At 39.8% G+C, this 27769-nt stretch overlaps 3 protein-coding genes across 5 annotated transcripts; 2 read left to right on the top strand and 1 right to left on the bottom strand.

Annotated features, from left to right (window-relative positions):
• Nucleotides 1–840: 840 nt before the first annotated feature.
• On the bottom strand, nt 841–4134 carry zgc:153733 (uncharacterized protein LOC556313 homolog). Of its 3 annotated transcripts, XM_036543324.1 has the most exons (5): nt 3954–4134; nt 3779–3864; nt 2768–2877; nt 1659–1962; nt 841–1561 (listed from the first exon to the last, which is right to left on the bottom strand). In XM_036543324.1, the coding sequence occupies exons 3-5, from the start codon at nt 2846–2848 to the stop codon at nt 1125–1127; spliced, it is 822 nt and encodes a 273-aa protein (XP_036399217.1). In that variant the 5' UTR covers nt 2849–2877; nt 3779–3864; nt 3954–4134; the 3' UTR covers nt 841–1124. The 3 variants fall into 3 exon arrangements, with proteins under 3 accessions (XP_036399217.1, XP_036399226.1, XP_036399206.1); XM_036543333.1 differs by lacking the exon at nt 3779–3864; XM_036543313.1 differs by lacking the exons at nt 3779–3864; nt 3954–4134 and adding an exon at nt 3510–3735.
• A 6903-nt stretch (nt 4135–11037) lies between these two features.
• On the top strand, nt 11038–20782 carry LOC118784152. The gene is made up of 9 exons (XM_036538244.1): nt 11038–11127; nt 12007–12166; nt 12983–13142; nt 13537–13623; nt 13976–14013; nt 17182–17335; nt 18490–18530; nt 19604–20333; nt 20771–20782. The coding sequence occupies exons 2-9, from the start codon at nt 12069–12071 to the stop codon at nt 20780–20782; spliced, it is 1320 nt and encodes a 439-aa protein (XP_036394137.1). The 5' UTR covers nt 11038–11127; nt 12007–12068.
• Nucleotides 20783–21864: 1082 nt separating this feature from the next.
• On the top strand, nt 21865–27661 carry LOC118788791. The gene is made up of 5 exons (XM_036544875.1): nt 21865–23032; nt 23658–23787; nt 24204–24316; nt 25164–25232; nt 26455–27661. Exons 1-5 carry the CDS (start codon nt 21885–21887, stop codon nt 26777–26779), a joined length of 1785 nt encoding a protein of 594 aa, XP_036400768.1. The 5' UTR covers nt 21865–21884; the 3' UTR covers nt 26780–27661.
• Nucleotides 27662–27769: the final 108 nt, after the last annotated feature.

The following is a 27769-nucleotide window of genomic DNA, read 5'->3' as shown; positions in this document are numbered from 1 at the left end:
TCTCTTTACAAGATGAGAAACAATATCAAATCATGCAGTTAATCATCACAACTATCTGAATTATCCATTTGAATCACCACAGATGGTTTGGCAGTACAAGCTTTATTTTGTCTGACCACTTTTATTCAGAGGTTCTACGTAGAAATAATTTAACAAATCTTTAAGGAAATCAACAACTATAATATTAAATTATTTTACCCAGTACATCAGCTTCACACACAGTAAAGGTAATACAGTTGCATTGCACAGTAATTTGAGTAATGTCCAAAGCCCAAGCTACCCAGAATGGGGTATTTACAACTAACTGTATTTTTATTTTACTGGTTATTTTGTCTAGTATAGCTGCCTTTACACAGGAAAGATGTATGTTTGAGACCAGCATGAGACATCAACAGACATGAAAAGGAAGTACTTTTTGTCTTAAAGTTTTGCCTTAAAAAGACAGACTTGAGTAATTGCCCTGTAATGAACACTACCCTTTAGATCAGGGTCTTCACGCCACAGAAAGATGGATGAATCTCTAATCCCTGTAAGCCCATCAGGCTTGGACATGGCCTAAGAATTGCAATTACATACATGGGGCCAAACATTGCAGAGTTTACAATTGCGCTGGTGCACTCTCAGGAAACCTAAGGTATGTCAAACCACCTTGCAGTGGCCATCTCATTGTACAACCACCTATCCATTTACAGTTTTCAGTCACTATATATACACACATATACACTTCATGGACAACATTCAGCATTTGTAACTGAGTTATTTCGAGAGCTTACCACGAACCTGAATAGTTATCCACTACTTTATGTGTGTTTCAGTGATGAAAAAATGAAGCTACTGGATAACTACAGTAAAGAACATGCTCCTGAAAAACAGCACTACTGATAAGACACATTCAGTCTCAAATTCATTAGGCAAAATCAAAAGTTGACACCAAATCTGATTAAAGCTGTATCTCTACATTACTACTTGCAAACACGAGAAAACAAAGATTGCGGTAGATAGATAACTCACTGAAACATCTCTTTTAAAAATGTTTAAAAGCTAACCAGGTTTAAAACATTAAGTCTTGATTTTACCAATTTTTTTTAAATCATGTACTGAGATGCTCCTTCAGAACTCCTGTTTTAGCCAAAATCAATTAGATCTTCATCTGGCTTACCCTCCTCTTCTTGCTTCCTCTGCAGCCAATCAGCTCTCAGATCCTTCACCTCCCTTCCGTAATGCTCATGCAGTTCCCTAAAATCCTCCAGGGTTCCGGACCCCACTAAGGGCCACTCCCCAGGAGGTGGGGTAGGTCCATTTATAGGTGTGACATGGGCATGTCTCTTTGCCCAGAGTTTTGGAGACCTCTTATTTGCAGGCTTACTAGAAGCTGAAGGGGCTTGCAGCAAGTGATTTGTGCTATAGCTTCGTCCCTCTCTCACTCCTGAACCTGGCCCCTGGAGGGACCTGGAGGGACCTGAGTTCAAGGAAATCAGGGACTGAGCCAGCCTTTCTGCATCAGGACCAATCACAGTAGAGCGCTGATAGGCATCGCTGGCGTAGGCTTCTCTTCTCAATTCTGCATGAAGATGGAGAGCAAAGACACAGACTGAGACAAAAGGCCTGCTGATTTCAAAGAACCATAACCACCTGCCCACACCCTCTCTGCCTCTAACCTTCATACTGCTTCTCCAGGTCCTTCACCAGCAAGGACAGGAAGCTGTGACTGGCTGAAAGCAGGGCTTTGATCCAGCTCTCTTGACTTGGCTGGTCTTCAGCAGCAAGCTTGTAGGTCCTGAGGCCTGCTCCACTGAACACCAGAGAGAAGGCAAACTGCTCATCAGACTCACACAGCTGGACCGAGCAGCCCTCCAGGACGATCACACCAATCAGGTCACGGTCCCCTGGGCGATCTTTGTAGAAAAGTAGGTTCCCCTTCAGCACAAACCAGCGCCTCTGATAGGAGGTATTTCGCTCTCCCTAGGGGCAGGGGTGAGGGTGATTAAGGTATATGGTGGGCAACAAGATGACATAAGTATTTATAGTAAGGAAGGAGAAGAAACCAAAACAGGGAAATTTAAATGAAATGTAGTAAATATTTTATCAGACATCAGTTATTACTTCTGTGTGATGACACTGATAACTGAATGGAAAATGTGCAATGATACTGGGCTATGGCACTGTGAATAGTGGCCAAAAGTTCCCAATCAAGCCGGATGTTAGACTAAACTTCAATTGCTTGAGGCAATGAACAGCAGCCAGGACGTTTACCCATATTTTCTTCAGTGAAAGCATTGCAAAGCAAGTTACTGAACTTGAATTGCTTAAGTCCAAGCATAATTTAAGTTCAGCTATGAAGTATAACAAACCCCAAATTACACTGTCCATTCTCTCCTTTTCTACAGTGGTCTGCTTTTTATCTGTCTTTTCACCTCTCTTCAAATCTCTGTTTTCAGCCATCCACTTTATTTCATCTCACAGTTTGTATTTTGGCATTGCTTCCACTCATCATATCCTTAAACAGACTTCTCTTTCAAATGAATGCACATAAATGCAGTCATTCAGACAGTATACCACTTTTTAAAACAATTTTAGAAAAAAGTGTTTCACTTTTTTTCTTTTTTGTGTTAAATATTTTCTTTCCAGCAACAGATTATCATCTGCTGATCCATATGGCAAATCCAGGTGGCTTTTCATTTCAAATAAATATAGGATAACTTATAATGTCATAATGTCAAGCATGTAGACCTGGCCTGTTCCCGGTATGTATGAAACTTCAGTCTACCTTCTTATAGAGGTATCCCTCTTTATCAACAGGTGAGTTGCATGCCAGGTAATGAGTCAGGATCTTCTCATGAAGCTTCATTACAACGCCCCCTGCCTACGGAAGACTCCCTACAGCCAGGAGGGAAGACATCTGCATTCAACATCTGAGCACATTTACTTACAGTTTTCCTCTAACACAGTAAAGTATAATGTTATAATCACTACAGTATGTCCGTCAGCGTTTACATGGCATTTGCGAAGAAAACACATCTGCGCTTAACGACACTTTCTCCAATATAATTTGATACAAAATGAAATGTTTTACTAACGATCTGCAAACATTCTGTGTAACCAGTTGCATAATCATTAATTCTTTTTTTTTTAACTCACACTTCGACAGATCCTTGAGCTACATGCAACATGAAGAGGGGCACGAATCACGATTCCATGATGCACAAATAATTGTGCTACTGTATGTAAAGCAATACAGAGGTAGCTCGAATGGTGTGAAGTGTGTTTGCTTTTGCTAACAGTTACTTATTTCCCTTGGACTATCGCAATCATGTCCATTCTTTTTCACCGATATAGTAGACAAGACTGTAGTAAACCCTTCCGTCGTTCACACATATTCCTTCATAAATTAGTCGATTTCAAATTTATTTCGAAAGTTTAACGGTCTAAATTAAGTTGTGTGGTGTACACGAAAACAACAGTTAGATTACTAAGTGTTATTTAGCTGTAGAAATACTAACGAAACTTACCTGTGAAAACGTTTTATTCACTGATAGTTCAGGTAAACGTATCGTACGGTCAACTCATAAGCTCATCTCTACCTCATACCTATCCGTCCCTCTCTGCTTCCGCATTTCCGAGGAAAAAAAAATATTTGTAACTATCAGGAAACGTGTCCAAACTTTTAAAAATGTTTTTAAATGAACATTTGACTCTGAAGTGAGGGGCTGAAGCATTGGCCTACCAGACGTTAATATTTTAACACAGAGTTTCTTGTTACAGGCACATACGTACTTACCCTTGCTCCCCTGGGTGTTGTGAAACATAAATAACTCGACCCACTTCCTGGTAGGCTAATACAGTTGACAGTCTCCACGTCAACACCTCACATAAAATTTATATTATTATTATTAGTAATAATAATGATGATGATGATGATGATCGTAAGAAGTGGGAGTAGTATTAGTACTCACAGTAGCAGCTGCAGTAGAAGTTGTAGTACTGATAATAGCGCCAAAAAGGTTGATAGGTTGATAAATCTCGTTAGTAATTGCTACTGGAGTTACCTTAGTTGCACGTACTGGGGTCACACACTACCTGCAATTAACACGAAAAGCCGAGTTGTTACCACTTAAGTCCAGCTTGTCTGTAAAAGTCGCCCACTTGTAAAGCCATTGTAAAAATATTTACACAGCGCAAACACACGTTCCGTTCTTATTTCCCCTTTTTGTCCTTCAGACGTCTCCTACCCTGTATTTTGCGGTGCGAAGTGTCGGATTCTATCATGCGTATTTTCAAACAAGAAACATCAAAGAGTTTAGAAGGCTAAACTCATATCAAACATGAGTCAAGAATAATATGAAGTGTGTCTGTGTGTATGAAATCTTAAAGTAGTTTTAATCTTTTTACTGTTTGTTTTTATTTTATTGTCGTTAACTCCAATTCACAGATAAGCTATAGTAGCAAGATTTGAATGGAAAACGAAGATAACTGTTTTGCCAATAAAAGCTGAAAATTAGATACTCTAAAATGCAAAAAAAAAAAAAAAAAAAAAAAAAATGCTCTAAAATTCTAGGCCCATACATTCCCCTGCTGATGAAGTACTTGTGCAATAATAATTTCCCTTCTCTTTTCTGTGTCTTTTCCATGCAATATGATGCATAGACCACAGCAACTGACTATTATCTGTAGTGTGGATGACACTGGGTATTTGAACATTCGCATACTTCCTCTTTTTAAAGAGCAGCAATTAATGAGTTAAAATTCATTGGAAATACAGGAAACCTGAAAATGCCATATGTTTAAGTTTATTTATGCTACTAGAGCCCAATTGATGATATGACTATAATTTTATGTCAAAACACGGACTATAAACAGAAGACAAAGCAGTTTGCTATAATGAAAGATGCAGACGTTGCAACAATAGTTGAAGATGTCAGATTATAAATATCAATATGATATCAATAGTGATAAGTATTATTAAAGCTACTAGAGATTATAATGCAGCAGGAAAATTAAGATTGAAAAGAATAAGGAAGAAAGTGCAAAATGATCCAGGTATGTCCATATATTTTGTGGATGTATTAAGTTGCATTTGAACTCACTGTGTTCACATGTGGTTGTTTGGTAGAGAATTAAATGTTTGTGAATAGTCAGACCTTACAATGATCGTGGTTATTTCTGTGGAACCTGTTTGGGCGGAGGATATTTTTGCGGCGGCAGTGTAGCATAGTGGCTAAGGAGCAGGACTCGTAACCGACGGGGGGTACTGCTCCTGTACCCTAGGGAAAGGTACTTAACCCAGAATTGCCTAGTAAATATCCACCTATATAAACTAATAACATTGTGAAAGCCTGTAATTGATGCAAGCCTGTCTGGATAAGAGCGTCTGCTAAATGCCAATAATGTAATGTAATGTAATGAAATCAGAATGCATGCATTCATGATTGTGAGTGATGGCATACAGTTTACAACAATACTTTCATATTTGAAAGGCGCCACCCCTTGTATGATTTACACACCATGTGGGTGAATAAAGCTGTATTTATTATATTGAGATACAACAGCTGTTGTTTTAATATAATGATTACTTGAACACAGTCTGACCAAACAAACAGGTGAATCATAGGGGAAGGTTTTATATTTTGTGTTGTGGTTTTCTTTGTCTGAATTTGTGTAGGTTGACAAATTAAAGTTCACATTCTGTACTAGCTGTGTACTTTTGAGTGTTGCCCACTAATGACCATGGTCAGTAGTGGACACCAAGAAATGATTAAATTCTGACCAAATATGATCTCAGTGATGACTTAAACTCTGTGTAACAAGTGGGACCTCCCACAGGTCAATGGTTATTTTCTCACTGATTGGTTTTGGCAGTATAAAGGATCATAGGCAAGGCTTAGGCAGATATTGCTATTCCATGGTCCTGCAGGTGTTACCCAGTAGGGGTGAATGTGGCGGAAGACAGATAATCTGTAGTGGTCAGCACTGTTAGCACATTGGTTTATGTGCAGGGAATAAATGAAGACACTAATTATTCTCAAGGAGGTTTCACAATACTCCCACATTTTAGAGAAACTTTTTCTGGAGCACATATGCATGTACGCTAACCTGCTATTGTTAACTGTCATTACCTATAGTGTGCTGTGTTTCATGTGTAAAATCATTTAGTGACTTCTTACCAGAGATGTTCTCCTTGGTTACTGTGTGAAGCTGCTGAGGGTACTTTGTCCCTATATGTGCAACCTGTGATATGAGGCTGTACAGCAAACGGGGAATACTCTGTCTTGGTTATTGTTTACTCTGATCTTTCCTCTGTTATCTGTGAGTGTTGATGTCACTCTCATGCAATTTTGTATTGAGCATAATAAAGGAATTTCCTAATATTAAATTTTGGAGCAAATAAAGATTGGGTAACTCTCACCTGTTTCTGTTCTATTGTCTGTTGCGTTTCTGGGTAGAAAAAGTATATTACCCTAGAAATGAAGCTCACCTTTGCTAATGTATTAAATGTTGTTAATACCCTACCAGCAACATAATCTGGTGTGGTCAGAAGGCTCATATAAATCAAAGACCACAAATTACCTTTGATCTGTGATGGGACCTTTGATCCCATCTGCTACATCACTGCTGTTTACTATATTTGAATAGGCAGATGAACCAGGGGTCAGTAAAGTATAAAGTAATTATTCCATTTCAAACATTACAAGAAGGGCCCCTGAGTGGCTCAGTGGTGCTCACCTTGAGTTCAAACTGAGCTCTCTAGCCCAGGTTCAATCCCAGTTGTGTTATCAGATGACCATGGCAGGGAGTTTACCGCAGCAGAACAAATTATCTTCATTCTGCTAGGGATAGAGATAGGTAGGTCGGCCAGAGTCTCCTCGTCACACTGCTCTCAGTCACCCTGTAAACCATCTGGCACCTGCTGTGAGTTGCTCAGATGACATCAGATGAGTAGCACCTGTCTTCCAGTTAGCATTCTCTCCACTGTAGTGTACTGTGTGAATTGCAGAGAGAAGAAAGCTGTTGGCTGCATATGACAGGATTGGACAACTGAATTAGTCTCACATGTGCAGAGGATGTCATGCTGAGAGGAGCCTAGTATACAATTGGCAATTCTGAAATTGGGGAGCAAAAGGGAGGGCATTAGGAAATTTACAAGAGATACATTTCATAACATATGTCAAGTACTGATGCAGAACATGTAACTGATGTGAAACCAATGACAAACCAATACAGTGTGGTTTGAGGTCTTGAGCCAGGCATAAAGAGATTGAGACAAGCTGTTCATGTGACTACTATTTGAGGAAGATTGTCACGTCAGGAAGTGAAATGCTGCCAGGATTATTTTTATTTTAGGTCGCTTTATCATCCTCCTGGCCAGTTGTAATTGGTCAATAAGACTGTGATGTCAAAACAACTGACCGCTTGGTTTTGAAGACCATCTTTTGCACTTACATCATGATCCTATTAAGCAGCGGTCGCCAGGCAGTTTAACACCAAGCGACTGTAAAATTGATGATTCACCGGTGTCACTGACCACATGTAGCTGAGTTGCTACGCAATTTTTGGTGTGCTCCTCCAGTCAACTACTGAGGACACTGCAGTAGACAACGTAGGGCTGAATCCTAAATGGCATTTTGTTCACTTGCCGTAAGCACTTCTCCGCAAACTAGTGTTGGATCGTGATCCAAAAGGAAAGAGAACTTTAACTTGCCTTCAGTTACTGCCTTTGACCGACAATGTTTCCTTTGATGTTTCCCTCAGGCAAAGCATTGTTAAAATTGGAAGACTAAGGGGTGTGCGAATGTCGCGTAGAAATTTTGCTCATTGAAAAGTATTGAGTTGTTTTTGCTGCGTTTAAAAATTACTTCTTGCGTTGGTTACTTGGATCCTCTCATCTGCAAAAACCCATCTGTCAATAACGATAAAGACCAGTGCGTCGAAAGGGCAAGATTCATTTAATTGCCGTTCCTGCTGATGGGTGCGAATGATCAGAATCAATGGAACAGTGGGTGTTCTTTTTACGCACACAACTTTCTGTCATTGATAGTCTATAGACTACCACGGAAAACGTATTTGCACACTGAAGTACGCTATTTCTAGACCAAAGCTGTCCTAATTAAGTCGGAGTTTAGGCTATACAATTTGTTTGGTGGGAAATAAAATCAATGATTCACTAATTCAAAGTCAGTGAATTACATGAAATCAACATTTTTATTAGCTTATTATGTCCATCTGTTAGTGCGTGTGTGTTTTCTTTATTTACTGCAAACATAACAAACACATATGATACAGCACACGCAGGCCGTAGCCATAATCATCATGCGCCAAGCGCAACTAGCCCAACTGAACTGTGGACATAGGATAAAGGTAAAGAAAAGTGAAAAAAGACATAGAACAGATTTAATTTTCAACATATTAATTGTAGCAACATCAACATGTCAAATTCACCTTGCGACATTTAATTCCTGCAAACTTGTTGACCACCTTATCCAAATCAAATCGATGTTTGCAGCTAACTCTCTTTCGATAAAAAGTAACGCAAGTTGTGAGAGGCGCTCTTCGTCCATCGTGGCACACAAGTAAGTTTTTAACAGTTTAAGGCGACTGAAGAAACGTTCTGCCTGTGCGCTACTCAGGAATTGTGAGATATATTTTGTAAAGGGGAGCCATATTTGGGAACGCTCAATCCATGTCATTGGCTATAAGAAAGGCTAAAAGGCCAGTAGAGAGCTCATTCATCTCCAGACTTCTGCATATTTCGCGAAAGGAGCAGTATTCATCAGAAACATCGTGTATACTTTGGACTGACTCGGAGTGAAATAAGTATTTCGAGTTAAGCGCCTGATATTTCTTGGCCATAGATCTCGTGTCTGAAAACCGTACGTCTAGCAGTGAGATATGTTTCCACCTTAAATCGGAACTGCTTACACACGTGCTCGTCAGGTCCCTTATCAAACGCCCTCTTTCTTTTTCTTTCTCGCACCCCTGCACACTCGGTTTTTGTCCCAGCCTTCTCAGTCAGTTCAAAGGCCAACCCTTCAATGTTGAGGAACTGTGGTAGAAAACCTTTCCCAGTCTAGGCCAATCGGACTGGAGGCTCCCTCTACAGTTTGATGACTTACGGAAAATAATAAGTCTTCAAAGAGTCTGATGTAATCATGGTTGTTTGGTTTATTGCATATGATGATCAATCACATACAGTAAACCGGGTTGTTCCGCGGGGCAGCAGGTGTATATGCGGTGTATATGCATTCACCCCAATCACTCATTCACATCCCAAAAAGCCAGCACCTTTAGATGAAAACTTTCTCACAGTGGTCAGTGGCAAGGGGAGGAGGTATCAGGCCTATCCCTAACACAAGACACCAGGAGAAGTGAAGGTCAGGTGAAGACCTGCACCTGCACCAAGAGAAGCGACATTATTTCAGCTTCTCTGTCACATAACCCTAACCTAATGTAACCCAGATGCTTGCTTATGAAACTCCAACTCCTCCCTTAAAGTCACCCCATCTTCTCCGTACACTATTGTTACTTCTTCACAGTCACACCACATTCTCCTGTTATATCTCCTCCCTCTAGCATGCTCCGGTGGTACATCAGCACATTTCTGTCTTCTTTTAAAAAGGAAAAAATATCCCACCTTAATTTTACATTATTTCCAGGGTTCACACACCTTAAAAATAAAAATAACTAATTACCTGCTTAGCCTAACTGACATCTACTGGCAGTACTTATAAACTACATATGGATTTACTGCATGTGGATATACAATTTGTCACGTTTCTTCCACCACAATAGTACTGAACAAACAACCCCTCTTAGTCTCTGCTCACATACATACAAAGTACAGGCTAATGTAATATATCAATAACTGTGGTTAAAATAAAAAAACTAACATCTATTAGCAATGCTTATAATGATCGCTGGCAATAATCTATTTCCACCATGTAACAAGCTTAATCGTGCCACGTCAAGCTCCGCTTTTCTCTGGTGGGGTAAAAGTGGCAATGCTTATAATTTACATATGACAAACTTAGTCAAAATTTTCCACTACAGAACTCATCATCTGATCGCAAACCCCTCAATTCTTGATCACAGCTGTTCACAAGATCAATTGCTGTGGTCATAACAATTGATTCTTTCTGGAGATAGCTGGACAGCGCATGAGTTTTATGAAGACAGTACAGTATTCCAGAAAACAAGCATAAACGCAAATTCGAAGCACTCCACTGTGGCACGTAAGTCTACAGCGTCTGCCACGACTTTGGGGGCACTACTGCTACTCTCTGAAATCTTGCGCAAGGCTGAAATTATCGCAGGTACGCTAGAAGGTGGCGGAACTCGACCTTTCATTGTTTGTTTACAGGTACAGGGCATAGTACGACGTATTTCTCCCTCTGCAGGCAGCTGTGAGTGTGTGTGTTTTAGGGGACTACCGATTAAAATCTTTGATCAAAATACACCAGAAACTGTGGTTAACACGTTTGTTGAACATATTTTTAAAAGTGATCATAGCATAAGCTACCAACGCTGCTGACTGCGGAATTAATTTTGCTAGCCGTGGGACCATTTCGCGATTACCTTTATCAACAATTTAAACATAATCTCCATCACGACCCAAAGCTGTGCAGTGATAACAGCGGGGTGTGTCCCAGATGCTTTTCCAAGACCTTACTTTATGTGTTTATGTGACATCACGTTAAGTATGGACTCACACTTTACTTGCTCACTTGGATTACAACGCACCCCAGGACTCTGCAGAAGGGTGGTGACGAAAACTTATTTCTGGTCCGGCATAAAACACAGCCATGGTGTTCCAGTCCACAGAAAAACATAAAACTTTAGTTTATATATTTTCCCTCCAAAAATCTTATTGGCCAAACTCAATTTTCACCGTCTTTTTCATTGGCTAATCTGTAGGAGGGGGCAGGCAAAGTGAATTTGTTGTGTTCTTTTGGAGGTTTATGATTGGTTGAAATTCTGGGGCATGACAGAAGATCTTAAAGTTGTGAAACTAGAGTGTCGTGCCAGAGGTGAGTCTGGAAAGGGGAAAGGGGAAGTGGTTAGCTAACTAAAGTTAGCTTGATTAACTTTCTGGACAGCTATTGCAGATACTGGTAAAATTACAAGCTAGCCAGTCAGGTGGGTTATTAGCTCTTTGTTACTAACTGTTTAGTTGGCTAAGTTGTGCGTAGTAAAGTGACAGCGAGCTAGCGAAAATATTTAAGATAGTGGAACATGTGGCTATCTCGCTATTTACTTAAAGCTAGCATATAGCTATAACAGGGTCGACTTAAATTATTTTTGGTAGCTGTTCGCTACAGGGAAGATAGGTTTGGCTAACTTTATGTCCCATATTTATGTCCACCTTGCTAATTAACTAGCCAGCTAGGCTAGCAAACCTTCTTTGTTTTAGTGCGGACTAATTTGGGTCATATGTTGCTTGGGATGCTTTCAATTAGCTAGGTATAGAACCTAGCCAGCAAGCTGCATTCCCATGACAACGTCATAAATGGATTTTGATTTAAAAATGACAAGGCATTTCATAATGAAATTAGCCTCATCTGTCCATTTCAATTCAGAAACCGTAGGTAGCAAGATAAATTATTGGCTGGCTTCATCGTGGTAAAAGATTATTTCTAACAGTTTAATTGCTAAATTTGTGGAGGGAAAGACGTAAGTAGCTAGCTAGTTTTCTGTTTTTAAGCACCCAACTGAATGAATTGCAGTGGTAGCCAGTGTAGGGACGTAGTCTGTCCAAAGTGATGATTTTATGATTTTAGTGAATGTTAAGCAATTTATTAACCTATCCACGATATCAAGTTAATTCTGAAACTAACTAAAGTAATGTTGTTCATGTTTTCTAGCTACTTCCGAACATTCCTAATTTTGCTACCATCTAAGAAGAGACATGCTTTCTCTTGTGATTGATTTCAAAAACTAATTCCGTCGTTGTTTAAGCAACGTTGTTTAATTGTAGCGTGTAAATGTAAAGTAGTGTATTTGCTATTTGTATTGCAGTGCGGTTGAGACAGGGGAGAGATGTCTTCCTCCCAACCTGATTCCCACAGGTAAATTGTCCAATGGAAGATCGAAGTGCCAAGTTTCCCCCTGTCCCTGTATTCACCCCTCTTTGCCCTGTAGCTCTGCCCCACCTCCACTCCCTCTCCATCACGTGCAGGTACAGTACCACCCTTTCCATGGCCACATTCTTCTATTTGATATTATTTTGTTTAGCATTAGTTACATTAATTAATGTATGTTTTGAAATTGTCAGCACACAGTAGGCTACTTTTACACTCTCATGGCTCTAACACTTACATCTGTATTTTATTTTGACAAACACAAACGTCCTCTCTCCGTGCTCCCACGTCATTCTTAAAAATGCAGGCTAGTATCATTTGACAAATTAATGCAGCCCATCTGCTTCTGCTGCACTGGTTATTGCTGCACAGCTTTTCACAGATAACCAGCACAACAGCAGTGAAAACACTGTCACTCAATGTAATCCAGTCACATTATTGTTGTTAGTCAGTGATGCTCACTGTCTAATCTCAAACAAGATATATTGGCAAGACCACATAGATTACAGTATTGCCCCTGTAAGCAATTTTCACATAAATATGATAAAATGATACAGTAATATTATAAACCTCCTTTAAAAGAGAATATAAGTATAGGAAATATATAAATATTTAATTATACATACAGTGCAGACAGCATATTTCAGTTTTTTTGTTTTGTTTTTTTTCTCTTCATAAAACCAATGCAACCTTAAAATAATTAATTTTGAGTTTCAGTGTTTTCAAATAAAATATTGCACAGAGAAAAATTTGTATTTATCATTTTTAATTCAGTAAAATGTGAGAAGGGTCTGAATACTTTTGCAAGGCACTGTATATATACACATATATATACATGTATGTATACACATGCACATACATACACACATATATAATATGTTCATATCCGTTTCTCTCTCTTTCTCTTGGTACAGAGACAGTGATGGCAAAGCGTGCAAAAGGTCTGACTGTCTTAAGGATCCCAGTGTGCCAGAAAAAGAGGAGGAGGAGGAGGATGGTTGTCATAGAGGGAGGGTGCAGTGCACTATTGGACTGACCCCTTCCCTGGCAAAGAGTGAAAGCGATAGTAGCCCAGTGAGTATATTAATCTTACAGCATCTTAATTTCTCAGCTCCTGTTTAGTTGATTATCTGCACAGAAAGAGACTTTATGATCTTTATTAAGAGAAAGTAACACAAACAGTATTTGTGCAAGAGCCAAAAGGAGACCCACAGTTCTCCCATACATCATAACATGGGAATACAGTTAGTCACGTTATATACACATTATGTTAATGTATTTAACATTTGAAGAGAATTGCTTTTGAGTGACTCATAGAATTTCTGAATTATTCCAAAGTGTGGTCCGATCTTTGTGACTCAAGGGTGTTAATACGGCATACAGCTCTCAAACTGCTGTCCTGCATGGCAAAAGCTTAACATCATGTACAGAATCCAAAGTATTCAGCACAGTTGTGCCTTATTACCAGATGCATCATCTTCGTCCCCCACTGGTGCTGTCGAGAATTGATGGACCCTCCAACCAAAAGAGACACTCATCTGTAGTGCGACCCACAGTATGTATCTCTTTTCACTGTCTAGATGTAATATATCTCCATTTGTGTGATTGCTCAGAAAATTGTAAGTGTGCAGGGCAGACATCTGTTCCATAAGCCTTTGTGTGTGTTTATGGAGTGAGCGTATGATTAGGGTAGTACATTGATATGAAGTTTAATTGTGTGTAAAATGGGAGTCAGTCCCTTCTACAGTACACTGCTGTTGATCACAACTGGCAAAAATTGTGTTAAATCTGATGAATTCAAGGCATTTGACATATTTTCAGGTATATTCAGGCATATCCTAAATATATAGAAGTTGATAAAAAGGTTATTGAATTGACTGGTGAATTTTTACCATTTCATTTTACAGAAAGTTTGTGGAGTGGAAGTTGAAGGTGAAATGACAGAGTGAGTATAGATGTACACTGCCACATCGGGGTGGTTATGCTGTAAAGGTTTTTGCAAATTCAACCTTGTTGTTGCTAAGGAGAAAATCCAACAGTACTCTGAAACATTTTGAGAAAACAGAGGGCAGTTAGTTTATACCATTTCATCAATTTGATGATTGTAGAAAAAGAGCTTAAAGTAGCTTCCAAAACCAACTCACAAGCAGGAACTAAATTAGGGATGGGCAATGTCTACGAACGAATTGGCATATGATGATGTCTACAGTGAAACATTGCGATGGATGATGACATTGGGGGTGCGGTTGTCTTATAAAGGTAACATAAATTTTTATATACTTTTATACTTTTTTTTAATGACTATTCATAAATTATAGGGATGTAATGACATTGAAAACTCACGGTACAATAATACCATGATATAAAGTCCACAATATGATATTTATCGCGCTATTAAAAAACAAAGAAGAGTTATGACTTGAAAAAATGTCCTTTATTAAATAATAAATCAGCATTTTTTATTCGTATAAAATTTGTTTTTCCTGTGCTTCTGCTTTCCTTCCTTAATAAAATAAAATAGTAGCCAGCCATGACCTAAGCATGTGCAAAAATTGGCATGAATTGTCTTTGGCAATGAATGATTGAACTCTATGTATGTACAATTGCAAAACAAAAACAATACAATTTTTGACGAGATATTATTACCGAATCAGAAAAAAAGTAATTAATTATTTGAAGTCGCTGAAGTCCGGCCAGGTAATTAGCCTAAGATAGGGCAGCTTCAAATACGATGCAGAAAATTAGGATTATAACAGCCAGGATGTGACAATAAATCAGCAAGAGTTTCCTCTAGTCGTTACATAATAATTCATTGATTATATTTTATTCCTAAACATGAAATATAGTTAAATGTGCAGGGTGAGACATGGTGAAAAAGGGTTAATAACAATATAACGATTAGGAATTATTTGTTTAAGATAGGTATAACAGAGAACGGGAGAGTTCGCTCTGTAGATAAGTTTTATTCCTCAGTTTTGCGATACAAATAAAGACTCGCCCCCTGATCTACTGAGGTAGGTGCAAACCAAGTAGATTGGGGGGGGGGGTTAAATCACGTTGCCGGCTCAACATTATGATGTCTGTCAGCCGTCGGCAATGGACGATGGCATTGTCCATTGGCCCAACCCTAGACTAAATGCTCTAAAATTAGGGAATTGCTATTTGATTGTGTTATGACTTTTGGCCTCAGATAAACCCTGATAATAGTGGTTTGAAGTTGTCTTGCATTCTCTTTTAAAATTGATACGTGTTGAAATTATGCAATGGTTTACGTTGTGTTTTGTGTTAGTTACATATCAGCGATGCATACTGTCCTGAATTACAAGTCAGTGTTACAAATGTATGGCACAAATGCATACGGTAGGGTTCTCTCTTCTGTCATGAGAACTGCCATCTGCGTGTGAAAATGAGCATTGTACATCAATGAGCCAGGAATTGATTCTTGCAAGAAGCACTGAAAGTGGTGGACAAAAGACGCTGTGGCAACAAGACATGAACACCAAGGCAGAGATGCACATTAGACAGAAGTGGAAGATGAGCAGTTTTATCTTTTACAAGAACATGAATGTTTGTTCGGTCTATTGGCAGACCTCTCTGCCACAACGATAACAGAAGAACCATTAGAAATGGTTGGGAGGTGTGGTGGAAACATTGTAATTTTCTCTGTTGTGGAGTTGTGTTCTGTGCTTAAAAATCTCAGAGCAACCAAAAACAAAACTGCAAGCTTCACAGAGGCATCCTTAATTAGTGAAACTAACTTTAAATTTTTATCATATTGTATGATCTTGTCATTAAAGGGATCTGTTCTAAAGGCTGTTGTGAATATGTGGGGCTACATTACAGAAGCTGTTCCTATCCTACCTTAGCTTGCTAACTAGGTTGTTCACAACTCTAACAGGTTGAATTAATTTTCTCTCAATTTTACTAGTGACAGTGCCTTTGGAAACTTCCCCAAAAAAATGTATTTCCTTTAAACTGTCAGTCTTTCCTTTGTTCAGGTATTTGATTTACACAACTAGTTGGTTACTATACCTACATAGTCAAGGCTGCCCAACTACCATGAGAGCCTTGTATACAACACTGCTTTGAACCTAACTGGCTAGCTACCTAACTAAAAAGGCTTGTTTACAGAGCGCTGACAAGCTTGGTGACAAACCTGATTAACAGAATATAAATGTAGTTTTGAATTCCCTTGTAAAAAATGTTTAGTTCAGGTAGAGTGGCTAAGAAGAAGAGCAACATCAGAGAACAAAGGGGGGAAAAGAGGACAAGGGAACAAGAGCAATCAGATGAGAAATACGTAAAACACACTACAGAGAAGCATGAATTGCAAATAGGCCCAGGTAACAAAAAGTGATAGTGCTTATCACGTTATAGTGCAGCTTCACATTTGTTCAGTGTCGCACAATGATAAGGAGCACGACTCGTAACCGAAAGGGTCCTGGTTCGATTCCCCACTGGGGCACTGCTGCTGTACCTGTCAGCAAGAGGCTTAACCCAGAATTGCCTCAGTAAATGTCCAGCTGTATAACATGTGAAAATGGTACCCAATATAAGTTGCTCAGGATGAGAGTGTCTGCTAAATGCCAATAATGTAATGTAATTTAATGTTCAGGGTATGCACCACATTGGGGTAGATGTGTGTGTTTAGGTGATTGGTGGAGGTTTTGATGGACTGGTATCGTCACCCCAAGTGAGGAGGGACAAAAAGCTCAGATTCTGTCTTTCTTGAGTCCCTCACAATAGCCATGGCTTGAGTGCGTTCTTGAGTGGTAGATGTCCCTTACGATGGGCAGATCAGCACCTACTACTCTGCCTGTATTGGCATCCAGTTTCCCAACCAGATTGTTTGTCATTTTAGATAACAGCGTGAGCTTAAAGGAGACTGGTACTTCAGTTTTGTGAACAAATAATTCAGTGGATTAGTAATTTTACAGGAGACATGACAAAACTAAGAATTACAGGTTCACTCCATGAACAGGTTTGGGAAAGCTGTTTGTAACCTTGTCTGTTTCAATCACTTAATTACATTAATCTGTCTCACAGCACAGCACTGCTAAACAATTTAGATAATGTAATGGTAACCATGCATTCTGTCTTTCTGTGGGCATAGGGTCAATGATGGCAAAGTGTGCAGAGGGAATGATTGTCTTCAGGATCCCAGCATGCAAGAAAGAGAGGAGGAGGATGATTGTGGTAGAGGGAGGGTGCAGAGCACTGCTGGACTGACCCCTTTCCTGGCAAAGCATGCCAGAGGGAGTAGCAACGTGAGTGCCTTTGTCCAAATTTGAGTCTTGATTTGAACATCTTTGTACTGTTCTCCTTTCACTCTGTACTTATCTCCTGTACTTTATTTTATTTTTTTTAATGCAAGCATCTGACTGTCCTTACTGTAACGTGTAATGATCAGAAATCTAAGACATGTTTCCACTGATCCACCCCTTAGCTATAACCTGCTGTACAAGAGATGGGCTGGAGGCACCTCCGCAGGAATTTAACCAGTACCTACAGAATTTTGGCCAACTCCAGCCACAATAGTAGGATTGTCTTGAGCTCTGGCAAGTCAGGCTGAAGTAGGTGTGTCTATCCTGGCAAATACCATAGACAAGATAGTATCTTTAATAATGTGCACTGCTGTCTGGTTTGCCCAGTCTTATTCACATGCTGTGTTGTTGATACAGTGAGAGTGTAAACATTTGCATCTCATGTAGGGCTGCTCGATTATGGCAAAAATCATAATCACGATTATTTTGGTCAATATTGAGATCATCTCTTGGCATCTCTTGCTCACCCTGTAGAATTCATATTTCTGGCTAGTTGGGAACCGTTAGGCTGAGGCAGCTCAGTGGAAACATGGCATTAGACTATATATGAAAGCCCTGTAAACTGTTCTAAACAGGGTTCTAAACTGAGATTATGATGATGGAGGGATCTCCATGCCTGATTTCAAATTGTTTGGCTCTCTACATTTATGAAATAGAAGCAATGTCCTAAACTTTAATGTTTCATGTTCTGAAATAAGCTGTTAAGTAGTTTCTCTTAAGCTGCTTTGGAAAGACAAATATCTCGCAAGAGAATGTGTACAGTGTACATATTAAGATATGATGGAAAAGTCACTTGGCAGTGATGAAGCATTTCTGCTCTGCAAGTTGTGGTTGGTGTGTGTTTATCTAGAGAGCGTGTGCTCATTGTGTACATTGATGTGGTCTGAAGTTTAATTGTGCGTGTAATGGGAGTCAATCCCCTTACACAGTCCATTGCCCTTTATCACAAAGGGGAAATTGTCTGTATTTGCTCACTGAATGTCTAATGAATTCAAGGTATTCACCCTAAAATATTCTTAACTCTGGTTTGAATATAGATTACAAAATATTGTTTTTTTTTTAAGTTGAATTATTTTTTGCACCATTTTTCCCCACAGAAAACCTGTAGTAGAGTGGGAGCTGAATGTGAAATGACAGGGTGAGTACAACAACAGGGTGACAGTTACACCTCACCTTACAGTAAAACCAGTAAAATATTACTGTAAACAACCCAGCTCTGGGTCATCTCATGTTTATTCTCTACTATAAGAAACGTTATAATAAGCCAAAGTGCAAAAGATGGATGACAGTTATTTTTGGCATTTAATAGGCCTACTGGTTTTAGGGAAATGTGTTTTAGGAAAATCCCAAGACAAACTTGCAAGCAGGGACAAGGTGTTGTAAAATGAAGGAAATTAGACAGGGAGAGAAGATGCTTGAGATAACTGATGTAACAAAAGTCTTCACAAGAGACAGTTTTCAGATTGAGGAGCTGCTCCTGCTACGTGTTTTTAAGAAAACCTTCACCAGAGATAGAAAGGTAGGAGTATGTGAAGGGAGTTTTAAACAAGGCCTGTTCGTTAGAATGTAACACTGATTTATTTGATAACTGCAAAATGTGCAGACATGGTTGTAGAATTGGACTGCTTCATTTTTGCGTGTGAATGCTATAAGTCCCTACACCAATCATGTAACAAATGCCAGTTTCATCTAGAAACAGAACAGTATTTAGTTTTGCACACTTTCAATGGCAATATAAAAAAAGTAAAAAACTAAAGAGATTGACCAGAAACACCCATGGTGCAAGACACAAAGGACCTCCATGTAGATGTTTGGTTAGCTAACTAGATGCATGTGTGAACAATAAATAGGTAGACATGAATAGATAAAATGAGCTTCAGAACATTTTTAGTGGTTCCTAAATACCGTAATTACACAATTGTGCTTTCTATGCCACCCAACAACAAAGTTAGAATTACAAGTTGAGGATTGGGAATCTTGGGATTTTATTTAGTTTTGCCGGTCAGGACTGGCTCATTTTGTAAAATTTCTCAGTGATGTTATTTGCATGAAGGATTTACCCAAAGGAAAGGAAATTTTCATTAGATGTGGGCCTACTTTTTATGAAATTATATTTATGTCGCATGTATATCTGTTTACAAGCTCCTCCTTTTACATAGCTGAGTTGTTGATATCCTGTATATGTTAATCAAAATTTTGTCTCCATTGTAGGCGCAAAGAAGAAAAGGGCTCCATACTTACAGTGACAACCCAGCCCCCCACTGCTGCATGCCAGGTGGTGGAGAACATAGGGAAGGCATTCCCTGGGCATGGTGGTAGTCAGTCAGAAGTAGAACTAGAAATTGCTGAAGCCCAAAACAGTGCCCCTCCAGGGAAGAAGTGGGTGATTGGCTTGCGGGTCCAGTCATTCAAATCAAAAATGGCCAGCTTCACAGAAGTTGCTGCAAGTCCAGTTCAGCACCATGAAGCTAATGACTTGTCTCCATCCAGTACTAAATTAGCATTCCAACTTCCCACTCTGTGTTCTCTCACAGATGACATCCATAAAAGACATTGTTCAGAAGGAAAACCCAAGGATTCCATTTCATCCCTAACTATGGGATTTGACAAACACACAAAAATATCTTTAGAAAATTCCATGTCACCACAGAGAAGAGGAAGAGACTCTCAAACTTATAAACAAGTACTTTTCAGAGACAAGGAGGAGTCTGAATCAGCTCTTCTGAGGTTACACAGTCCATCTTTTAAAACCAGACTTCAACTGAGGTCTGAACAAATTGAATCCCTGGCAAATAACTTGCCCCCAGACTCATCTAGAGGCAGATGTCAGCCTAGTCTGTGCCCCGGTGCTTCTGGGGAGCAAGAGAACAAAGATTTTCAGTCCCAGTGTTTACACACTGAACCCACATGCTTGAGTGGTGCATCTTCTGATAATTGCAAAGTATCACCTTTCTCCTCTTCTAATTGTTACCCTTCCTGTAAGTCAAAAAACAGTAGCTCACTGTCTAGTATTGTTGCGTCCTTGCCTTGCAACATTAAGGAGGAAGAGCTTGGCCAAATACAAAAGTTGAAAGGTGATCAAGATCTCTTTCCTTCATCCTGTTCTATCTGGACCAATATAGAAGAAAGGGAGGCAATCCAAGAAGGTTGTGTCATTACTGATCCACTACCAAACAATGACCCTATCTCATCAACAGACTCTGCTTGTAGTGTTTCTTTTCCAGTGCTGGCAGGAGGTGAGGGGAAAGAACTGGAGAATGACAGGGGAGAAAGTTTCAGTGAGTCACTGACAGTAACAACAGCAGAGAAAAGGAGAAGGAAACAAACTGCCAAGCCCAAGATGCCATACAGAAATCTCCATGATTGTCTTGGTTCCAGGAGAAAATCTGAGAGGACTGTCCCAAACAAAGGAACCCTGATATCTCTAAGCTCTGTGACAGAATCGGAAATGGAGTCAAGAGGTAGAAAACGATGTGGAAGAGGAAGGAGAAAAGATACAAAGTCTGCTAAGCAGTTTGTGACAGAGGTGACACGAACTATCGAAAAAGACATCAATGTGTCTCTTAATACATTATCCTGGGATCTTACAAATGGCTATAATGATTACAGCTGCACAGAAATTTACACTACAAGCAAAACTCCCAAAACCTCCTCTGTGAATACATGTCAGGCTGCCAAAAGTAAGATATATGGTAACATCCGCTGTGGACTCCATACTAGTATCAGTATTGGTCCAGACAAAACTGATGGTGAGGCAGGGATTGAATCACCCGCAGAAATGGACTGTAGTACATTGTCTTCAAAGCATTCAGAGTCTCACACTGGCATTACAGCATATGCCACAAGTAGGGAAGAGGAAGATGAAAAAAGAAACACTCTGTTGGATACTCAGGCTGAGGGGGCTCGACAAGGAGTCAAAGGCCGTAGCTGTCAGTTTTGTAGGAGAAGGAAAAGGAAAATGGATATGCATTCTATGATAAGTTCAAAGAATTCAGATGTCCAGGAAAGTATCAGAATGGTTCAACAATTGGTTGCTCCAAGCGCGATGGCTGAAGAAAATCAAGGAGGTGAGACTAGTAGGCAGGGGAGCAGTTTGGAAATAGAAAGGTCACAGCAGGGAGCGAGGAATAGTAATGGCATGGAAGAAGAAACCAATGAAGAGAGTGAGTTTTGTAGTACAGATAGAGTTGAGGAAGAGAAAAGTGTAGAGGTAGAGATGCGCGCAGACATACAGTCAGTAGATAAGGAAAAGGTGGGACGCACACCCAGTTCCTGTTTAACGGTGGGTTGCAGCAAGACAAGCTTAAGCACTCTGGAAAGGTATGATCACCTTGAATGGACCATTGGTAACCCTTCTGACTTGGTTGGTGTACACTCAAAGAGAACAGATGTAGGTTGTAATATCCAGTCGGATTTAGTAGGATCTACTACACATAAGTTACCAGAGAGCTCTTGCTTGGTCTCAAGTGATTTTGTTAAAATAGGAGCAGGAATGAATGAAATTCCTGGGGAATGTTGGAGTCATTCAAATGCATTGTCATCATTTGATACCCATGTTACATCTGAAATCACAGATTCCTTGGAAATGCCTGCCCTTTATGGAGACCGTATCGGGAAGGCTATTGAAAACACTTTAGGCGAGGAGGAGAACACTATTGTTTCTTTGCCCACAGAAGCTGAAACTAGACCCCTGATATCAGATCACAAATCTAGAAAGTCAGCATTGAAGCAAAGTTGTAGCCAAGGAGAGGACAAGAGAGAGAAGAATGGGGAAGTAGGAAGAACATTTAGCCGTAGCAGAAGTAGAAAAACTGTATCAGGGAAGCCTTCTGGAGATGAAATGGTACAAGGAGAGAGTGGAGTGGTGTTAGTGGAACCTGGAAAACAATACAAGCCAACTGGGAAAAGTGTAAGAGCAGGAAAAGGGATGAAGGTTAAGCAAAGAGAAAAATTAAGACAGACAGACATCCACAGAAGTAGGGACCAAAGGAAGTCTCTAGTAGGGGATGAGAGAGATTTCCAAGAACTACATAAGAAGAACGACCTGCCAAAAATATCAGGTTGTACTTCTCTATCATCCCGCCTGAAGCGAAGACACTCTTGCCCTGAGGTTCCCTCATCTCCTATTGACAGCTTTTGCACTGCCCTTGTGTCACCTTCATCCCCACACAGCCGATTTCCCTGCTCATCCGCATACCACAAGCCCCCTAGTCTTTCCCGTCCTTCATCAGCCAAACGTGCTCGACGACATACGGTTTGTAGCCTGGAAGTGGAAAGAGAAATTGTCCCTCGATGTCTGCGGAAGGAAGTCTACCCCATAGGGCCTGGTGGGCAGTACGGGAGCCCCTCTCGTCTCTGCCCCATCTTACGTTCTTCAGCTTCCCTCATGGCCCTCACCTCCTGCTTTCTGTCAAGCCCCCAGGCCTTCCTCATTAGGAAACCGCAAGAAAGAGGCAATATTGCCAACAGTGATAGTAATAGGTGTAGCATAACTTCATCTTCCTCCTGCAGCACTGCCGTCCCCTCCTCGTCATCCTCCTGTCTTGCCACCTCTTCAGCCTGGTTCCCTCTGTTCCCTGCCACCACCTCCACTGTTCTCCCCAAGTGTGAGTCCACTGCTTCCAGTTCTTTCTTCTGCAGGTAACTACCAAGATGTGATACTACACCAATACCTTAAAAGAGACAAAGGCATTTTATGAAGAGCGTAATAATTTGCTTGTAATAGTCAAGAGAATGAGCTCAAGACAAAAAATTGCTTTAAGGTGCCCACCCATAATTTGTGTCCGACCCCTTTTGGTGACAATAAATACAAGTCCATGTGTAGCAACACTGGCATCTTTCTCATGGCAGTCTTGGTGAAGAAGAGCTGCAGGCAGGTACTGGGCATCTCCTAGTTTTGATGACCAGAAGTGCTCATTCAGTGTGTCTGAATCCCCACTTGCAGAATGGTCTGTATAAAGAAAAAAAGCATCTGAAGAAAGGAAGGTCATGATAGTGGTAATGATGACTAATTAGCCATAGCCAGTATATCTATTATATATACTAGATGTCTAGTGTCCAAGCAGCTGTTGCATTCTTAGATAACACAATACAGGTTAGCCTGCTAAAATACTGGTCCTGACATTCATTCAAGGAGGGGCCCCATGTTTTTTATGGGCACTTTTAATACAGGGTTTAATTGTATGTATTTGTATAAATCTGTCGCTTATTCTGTTGGTCCATGCTGACCAATAAAATCTTATCCTTCTTATCCTTTCTTGTACAGTGCACCCTCACCAAGAGATGGCCAAAGCAAGCTGAAGCAGGAGGATGCTGTGGAAAAGAACTGTTTCAGTCTGGAACTGGAGACCAGTGAGAGATATGAAGAGAAGTCATGGTCAGACTCTGAAATCAAGGTAGTCAGTATTTTTTTTTTTCAGCCTCATGTTGGAATACTCAAGTATTGTCGTAGATAAACGCTGTGTCTCAGAAGCAGGAAGATAATGTGCGGCAACTGACACTTGTTAGGACAGTTTTGCTGCAATTCATAGAAGTAATTTGTCGGGTAGAAATGGTGAAATGTAGTGTGGCACTGTGCAGCTAATTCTGTATTATACTTTTTGTTTAATATGGCATAGTGGCTAGGTTCATTTTGCAGATAAAATAATATTTAAATTGCTCTGAAGAGTCAGGCTCAGACTGTGTCAGAACATGCCTTTGATGTTGTCCTTGGGCTAAGATGTTGTCTCAGTGGGTCCACTGTGAAACGTAATGTAAGAGCTCTGTACACCATTATGCTGCTGCTGTCATCCTTTTGTGTTGCGTTGTGCAGGTGGAGAGTGCGAAGCAAGGGGAACATGGGAAGGTGTCGCGAATTAAAATTCGCAAAACTGTCCCCAAACCCCCTAACAATCTCACCCCCATGGGGCTGCCTAAACCTGTCAGGTAAGTCATCTCCGTCAGTTCACGTAATGGTATGTTCTAATCATAGCAATAACCCAACTGATTTCTTTGGTAGGTGCTGGAACACAGGATTTTTCCAATAATCTGTTGGTGCACACCAGCCCTGACTGTTTTTCTGCTTTGACTTTACTTATAACAATAAGTATCGTGATGAGGATTTGAGTAAGTTTATGATTTGAGGGCTCACCCTCTGATGTTCCTTTTTTTCAATGTGTGAGCACAAACAGGAAGTTCCATCATCAGTTCCAAACAATTCTAGAAAATTGGTGTCAAAGTACTGATTTGAAATGATACCCACATTATGAAAGCAATGTCACATGTGCAGAAAAATGTGTATTTTTCTTTTATCTCCTCATGTGGTGTGCATTGAACATGAACCATAATGTGTACATGAGAATTTTATTTGACCTGCACTTGGAGTCAAAATACAATTTATTTCCACAGGAACATTCCACAAAAGCCTGCAACCCATGAGGCAGGTCAAGTGGGAACATTTGGTTAATTTACTTATATGTCATAATTTACAAAAATTTCAATTAATCCAAGATATTCAATGACTGAGTATTTAGAGAGAGCCTTGCAAGATAAGTAAAAGGTGACAAAGTGGTTTATGAACTGTTCTCAAACCTGCACAGTTTTAAGATCTTATCCTGGGGAGTGCACTGCTGTTGTACCCTTCAGCAGATTAGTTCTGCTGAGTCATTTCAGTGAGTGCATATACGTCCTGTATAAGTGGATCATGCGAGCTGACCTGCTTAAACAAAAAATATAACAAACAGCATAACGTTTTCATTCCCATTGACTGCTTAATCATTTATGTATTTATCAGACTGAAGAAGAAAGAGTTCAGCTTGGAGGAGATATATACAAACAAGAACTTCCGTCAACCACCTGAAGGGTAAGATGTAATGAAAGACAGTTCAAGTTTGTTTACAGCATGTCATTTGAAATAATCAATTTCTGTCAACAGAAAATTAAAAGATTGAAATACTGAAGAAGTTTTACAAAAACTGGGACAGTGCATTAAAGTAATAAAGGAACTAAAATATAGGATGGTCAAAGCAGAGGTGGTGCTAAATAAAATAAACATTGGAAAAAAAGATTCATAACATTTTCATCCCAGGGTTCGCCAGCTGAATTCCAAATCATCCCAAGACTGACTTTTACCAAGGTTTCACATTAGGGGGCAGTATATTCTTTTTTTCTAAAAATTCACAAATAAGGGAAGTCTTCAAATGATGTTAGAACGCTTGACACCAACAAACCACTAGCTAGCATGTAGTGTTCTACGGGTACCACTGTTGAATCAGTCACCTGTGCCAGTCAGTGGGTCCAACCCTCCTTCTCCTCAGAGAGGCTGTGTTCAAAAAAGTTGCATCAAATCGGGTTTTCATCACCTGATTTGTGATCTGTGGCCGCTAGCTACTTATCCAGGGAAATCAGTTTTACGATGATAATTTTAGAGGGAGTAAGCATGAACTCGGTAGATGGGAAAGGACGAGCCTAGATATTGACAAAGAAAGTAAATTACTTCTGAGCTAACAGCCCCAGCGTGGTCAAGAGCTTAACAGCAACATTTGACTGTCCAGAGGGAAATTAATGTTTTTCTGGGTGTTTTATTTTCTCTTCCTTATTTCCATACTCACAAGGCTATAGTATTTGTAGTTTAATGTTGTTGTTAAACTCTGTATTTGCAAAGACAAGATAGGATGAAGTATCTTCAAATTAGTGAGCTCAGTTTTGTTAAGTAACAGAATAGTCAACTATTAAAATTTGTGAATCAAATATCTAACTTGCATATATCCTTAAATCAATCTGAATTGCCATCTAGTTGGAGTAGTGAATTGTTATTTTGTGGGGGCCTTGCTGGATGTAAGGAATCAGGAACTCATGCAGGGGGCTTCCTGGATCCTTGTATATATTCACAGATTGTAGCTACCAGAATGTCCCAGTGTTTGTCTCTATGTGAGTATGTGTTGTCTGTGTCACTCACTTTTCATCTGATTGTCTATATGTATCATTGCTTTAAGAATTTCAGTCTGTCACTGTCAGCACTGACATTTTGACCTTGCTGAACTGTTTTTCTTTCTCACATTTTTCTGTCTCTGCTTCTTGTGTAGGCGGCTAGAGACAATATTCGAGGTGCCAGTCAGCTGCAGAGATGGATCATTGTCTCTGATTGGTCAGAGAAAAGTAAAACGATTGGTGGAGTTCCCAGAGGTAGGCGTACCCAGGAAACCCAGAAGGCCTCTTGTCGGGACTGGAAGCGGTGTTTCGCGGAAAGTTGGCGAAAGCTCAGGTTTGGCCAGAACGCGGCGAGGGGGAAGCGATAAAGCCAAAGAAGATCGCTCTGTCACTTTGCAGGACATTGAGTCACTTCTTTGTTCCAAGCTTGACCAGTTGGGTAACTGGATTGCATTGGACGAAAAGGATCCGTCCGTCTGAGTTTCAGAACACTCTAATGGAAGCAGCGTTTTTGAATACTAATCAAGTTTATCATATATATTTGTTCAGTCTGAATGCAGGTTGACAGGGAGGCAAGTTTATTGGTATCTAGACACTGAGCTTTGATTTTAAATATCTTGAGTATTAATGAGAAAGACTCTCCCATTTTCCATTCTGCATTTGAGCATGCAGCTCTTCTACCATTCATTGGTTTTTCCTCTAAATGGAACCTTTTTTTCCCCTCAGTAACTTATCACTTGTATGTTTTTTTGTTTTATTTTTTGTATAGTTATGACCCTTAACTATAGGCATCCTCATATCATGACTCATGTGTGGGATTCATGATTCAAGTCCAAGTTGTCATCTGTTGTTAAAATTTAAGTGGCACACCTGCATGTGTGTGTGTGTGTGTGTGTGTAAGGTGTAACTATATTATGCTATTATAGAAGCTGCATTTTTTCTGTTACAACATGTGACACAAAAAGTCAAAAGAAACACAGCTATTTGATAACCTGTTGCTTTGCATTTCCTATGCTGACAATATGAGAAGGTTGTGAACATTCTGGATTGGAGGTTTGGGCTCTTGGCCATATTAATGCTGCTTGATAGGTTGTGTTTATCTTCTGATGACTCACCAATGTCACTTCTTGGAAACCTTAGTGTTAGGATTAAATGTAATACAAAATTATGAATGTAAACCACACTGCTTCAGTATTAGGAGTTGTAGGTGTCATTTAACAGGAATGTGCCACGGACTTCTGTTTCAAAGTGGTTGGCCCTGCATCAGTTTTGTAAGTGTGTTTGTTAAACTGCTTGTTTGTGTTACAACTTGATTACACTGCTGTACAGTAAGGTCTAATGTGAAGTGTATTTGCTCTCAATGTTCACGGTGAAGACAAGTAAGTATACCATTTGTTTTGAGATGTTTATTATGGAATAAATGGTATTTTTGTACGTTTGACAAGAATTGTATAATTGGCATATGTAATT

Source organism: Megalops cyprinoides, chromosome 1 (genome assembly GCF_013368585.1).
Source record: "Megalops cyprinoides isolate fMegCyp1 chromosome 1, fMegCyp1.pri, whole genome shotgun sequence".
NCBI classification, from domain to species: Eukaryota; Metazoa; Chordata; class Actinopteri; order Elopiformes; family Megalopidae; genus Megalops; species Megalops cyprinoides.
Note: the sequence above shows the minus strand (reverse complement) of the source record. Positions and strands in the feature narration are given on the sequence as shown.

Coding starts and splice junctions, on each gene's coding strand:
- zgc:153733 (XM_036543324.1), bottom strand. CDS start 2,848: ATGAAGCTTCATGAGAAGATCCTGACTCATTACCTGGCATGCAACTCA. Junction 1,963..2,767: donor AGGGATACCTCTATAAGAAG/GTAGACTGAAGT, acceptor CCCTGCCCCTAG/GGAGAGCGAAATACCTCCTA. Junction 1,562..1,658: donor CCTGGAGAAGCAGTATGAAG/GTTAGAGGCAGA, acceptor ATCTTCATGCAG/AATTGAGAAGAGAAGCCTAC.
- LOC118784152 (XM_036538244.1), top strand. CDS start 12,069: ATGGAAGATCGAAGTGCCAAGTTTCCCCCTGTCCCTGTATTCACCCCT. Junction 12,167..12,982: donor TCCCTCTCCATCACGTGCAG/GTACAGTACCAC, acceptor CTCTTGGTACAG/AGACAGTGATGGCAAAGCGT. Junction 13,143..13,536: donor GTGAAAGCGATAGTAGCCCA/GTGAGTATATTA, acceptor CCTTATTACCAG/ATGCATCATCTTCGTCCCCC.
- LOC118788791 (XM_036544875.1), top strand. CDS start 21,885: ATGAATGAAATTCCTGGGGAATGTTGGAGTCATTCAAATGCATTGTCA. Junction 24,317..25,163: donor GGGCTGCCTAAACCTGTCAG/GTAAGTCATCTC, acceptor TGTATTTATCAG/ACTGAAGAAGAAAGAGTTCA. Junction 25,233..26,454: donor TTCCGTCAACCACCTGAAGG/GTAAGATGTAAT, acceptor CTTCTTGTGTAG/GCGGCTAGAGACAATATTCG.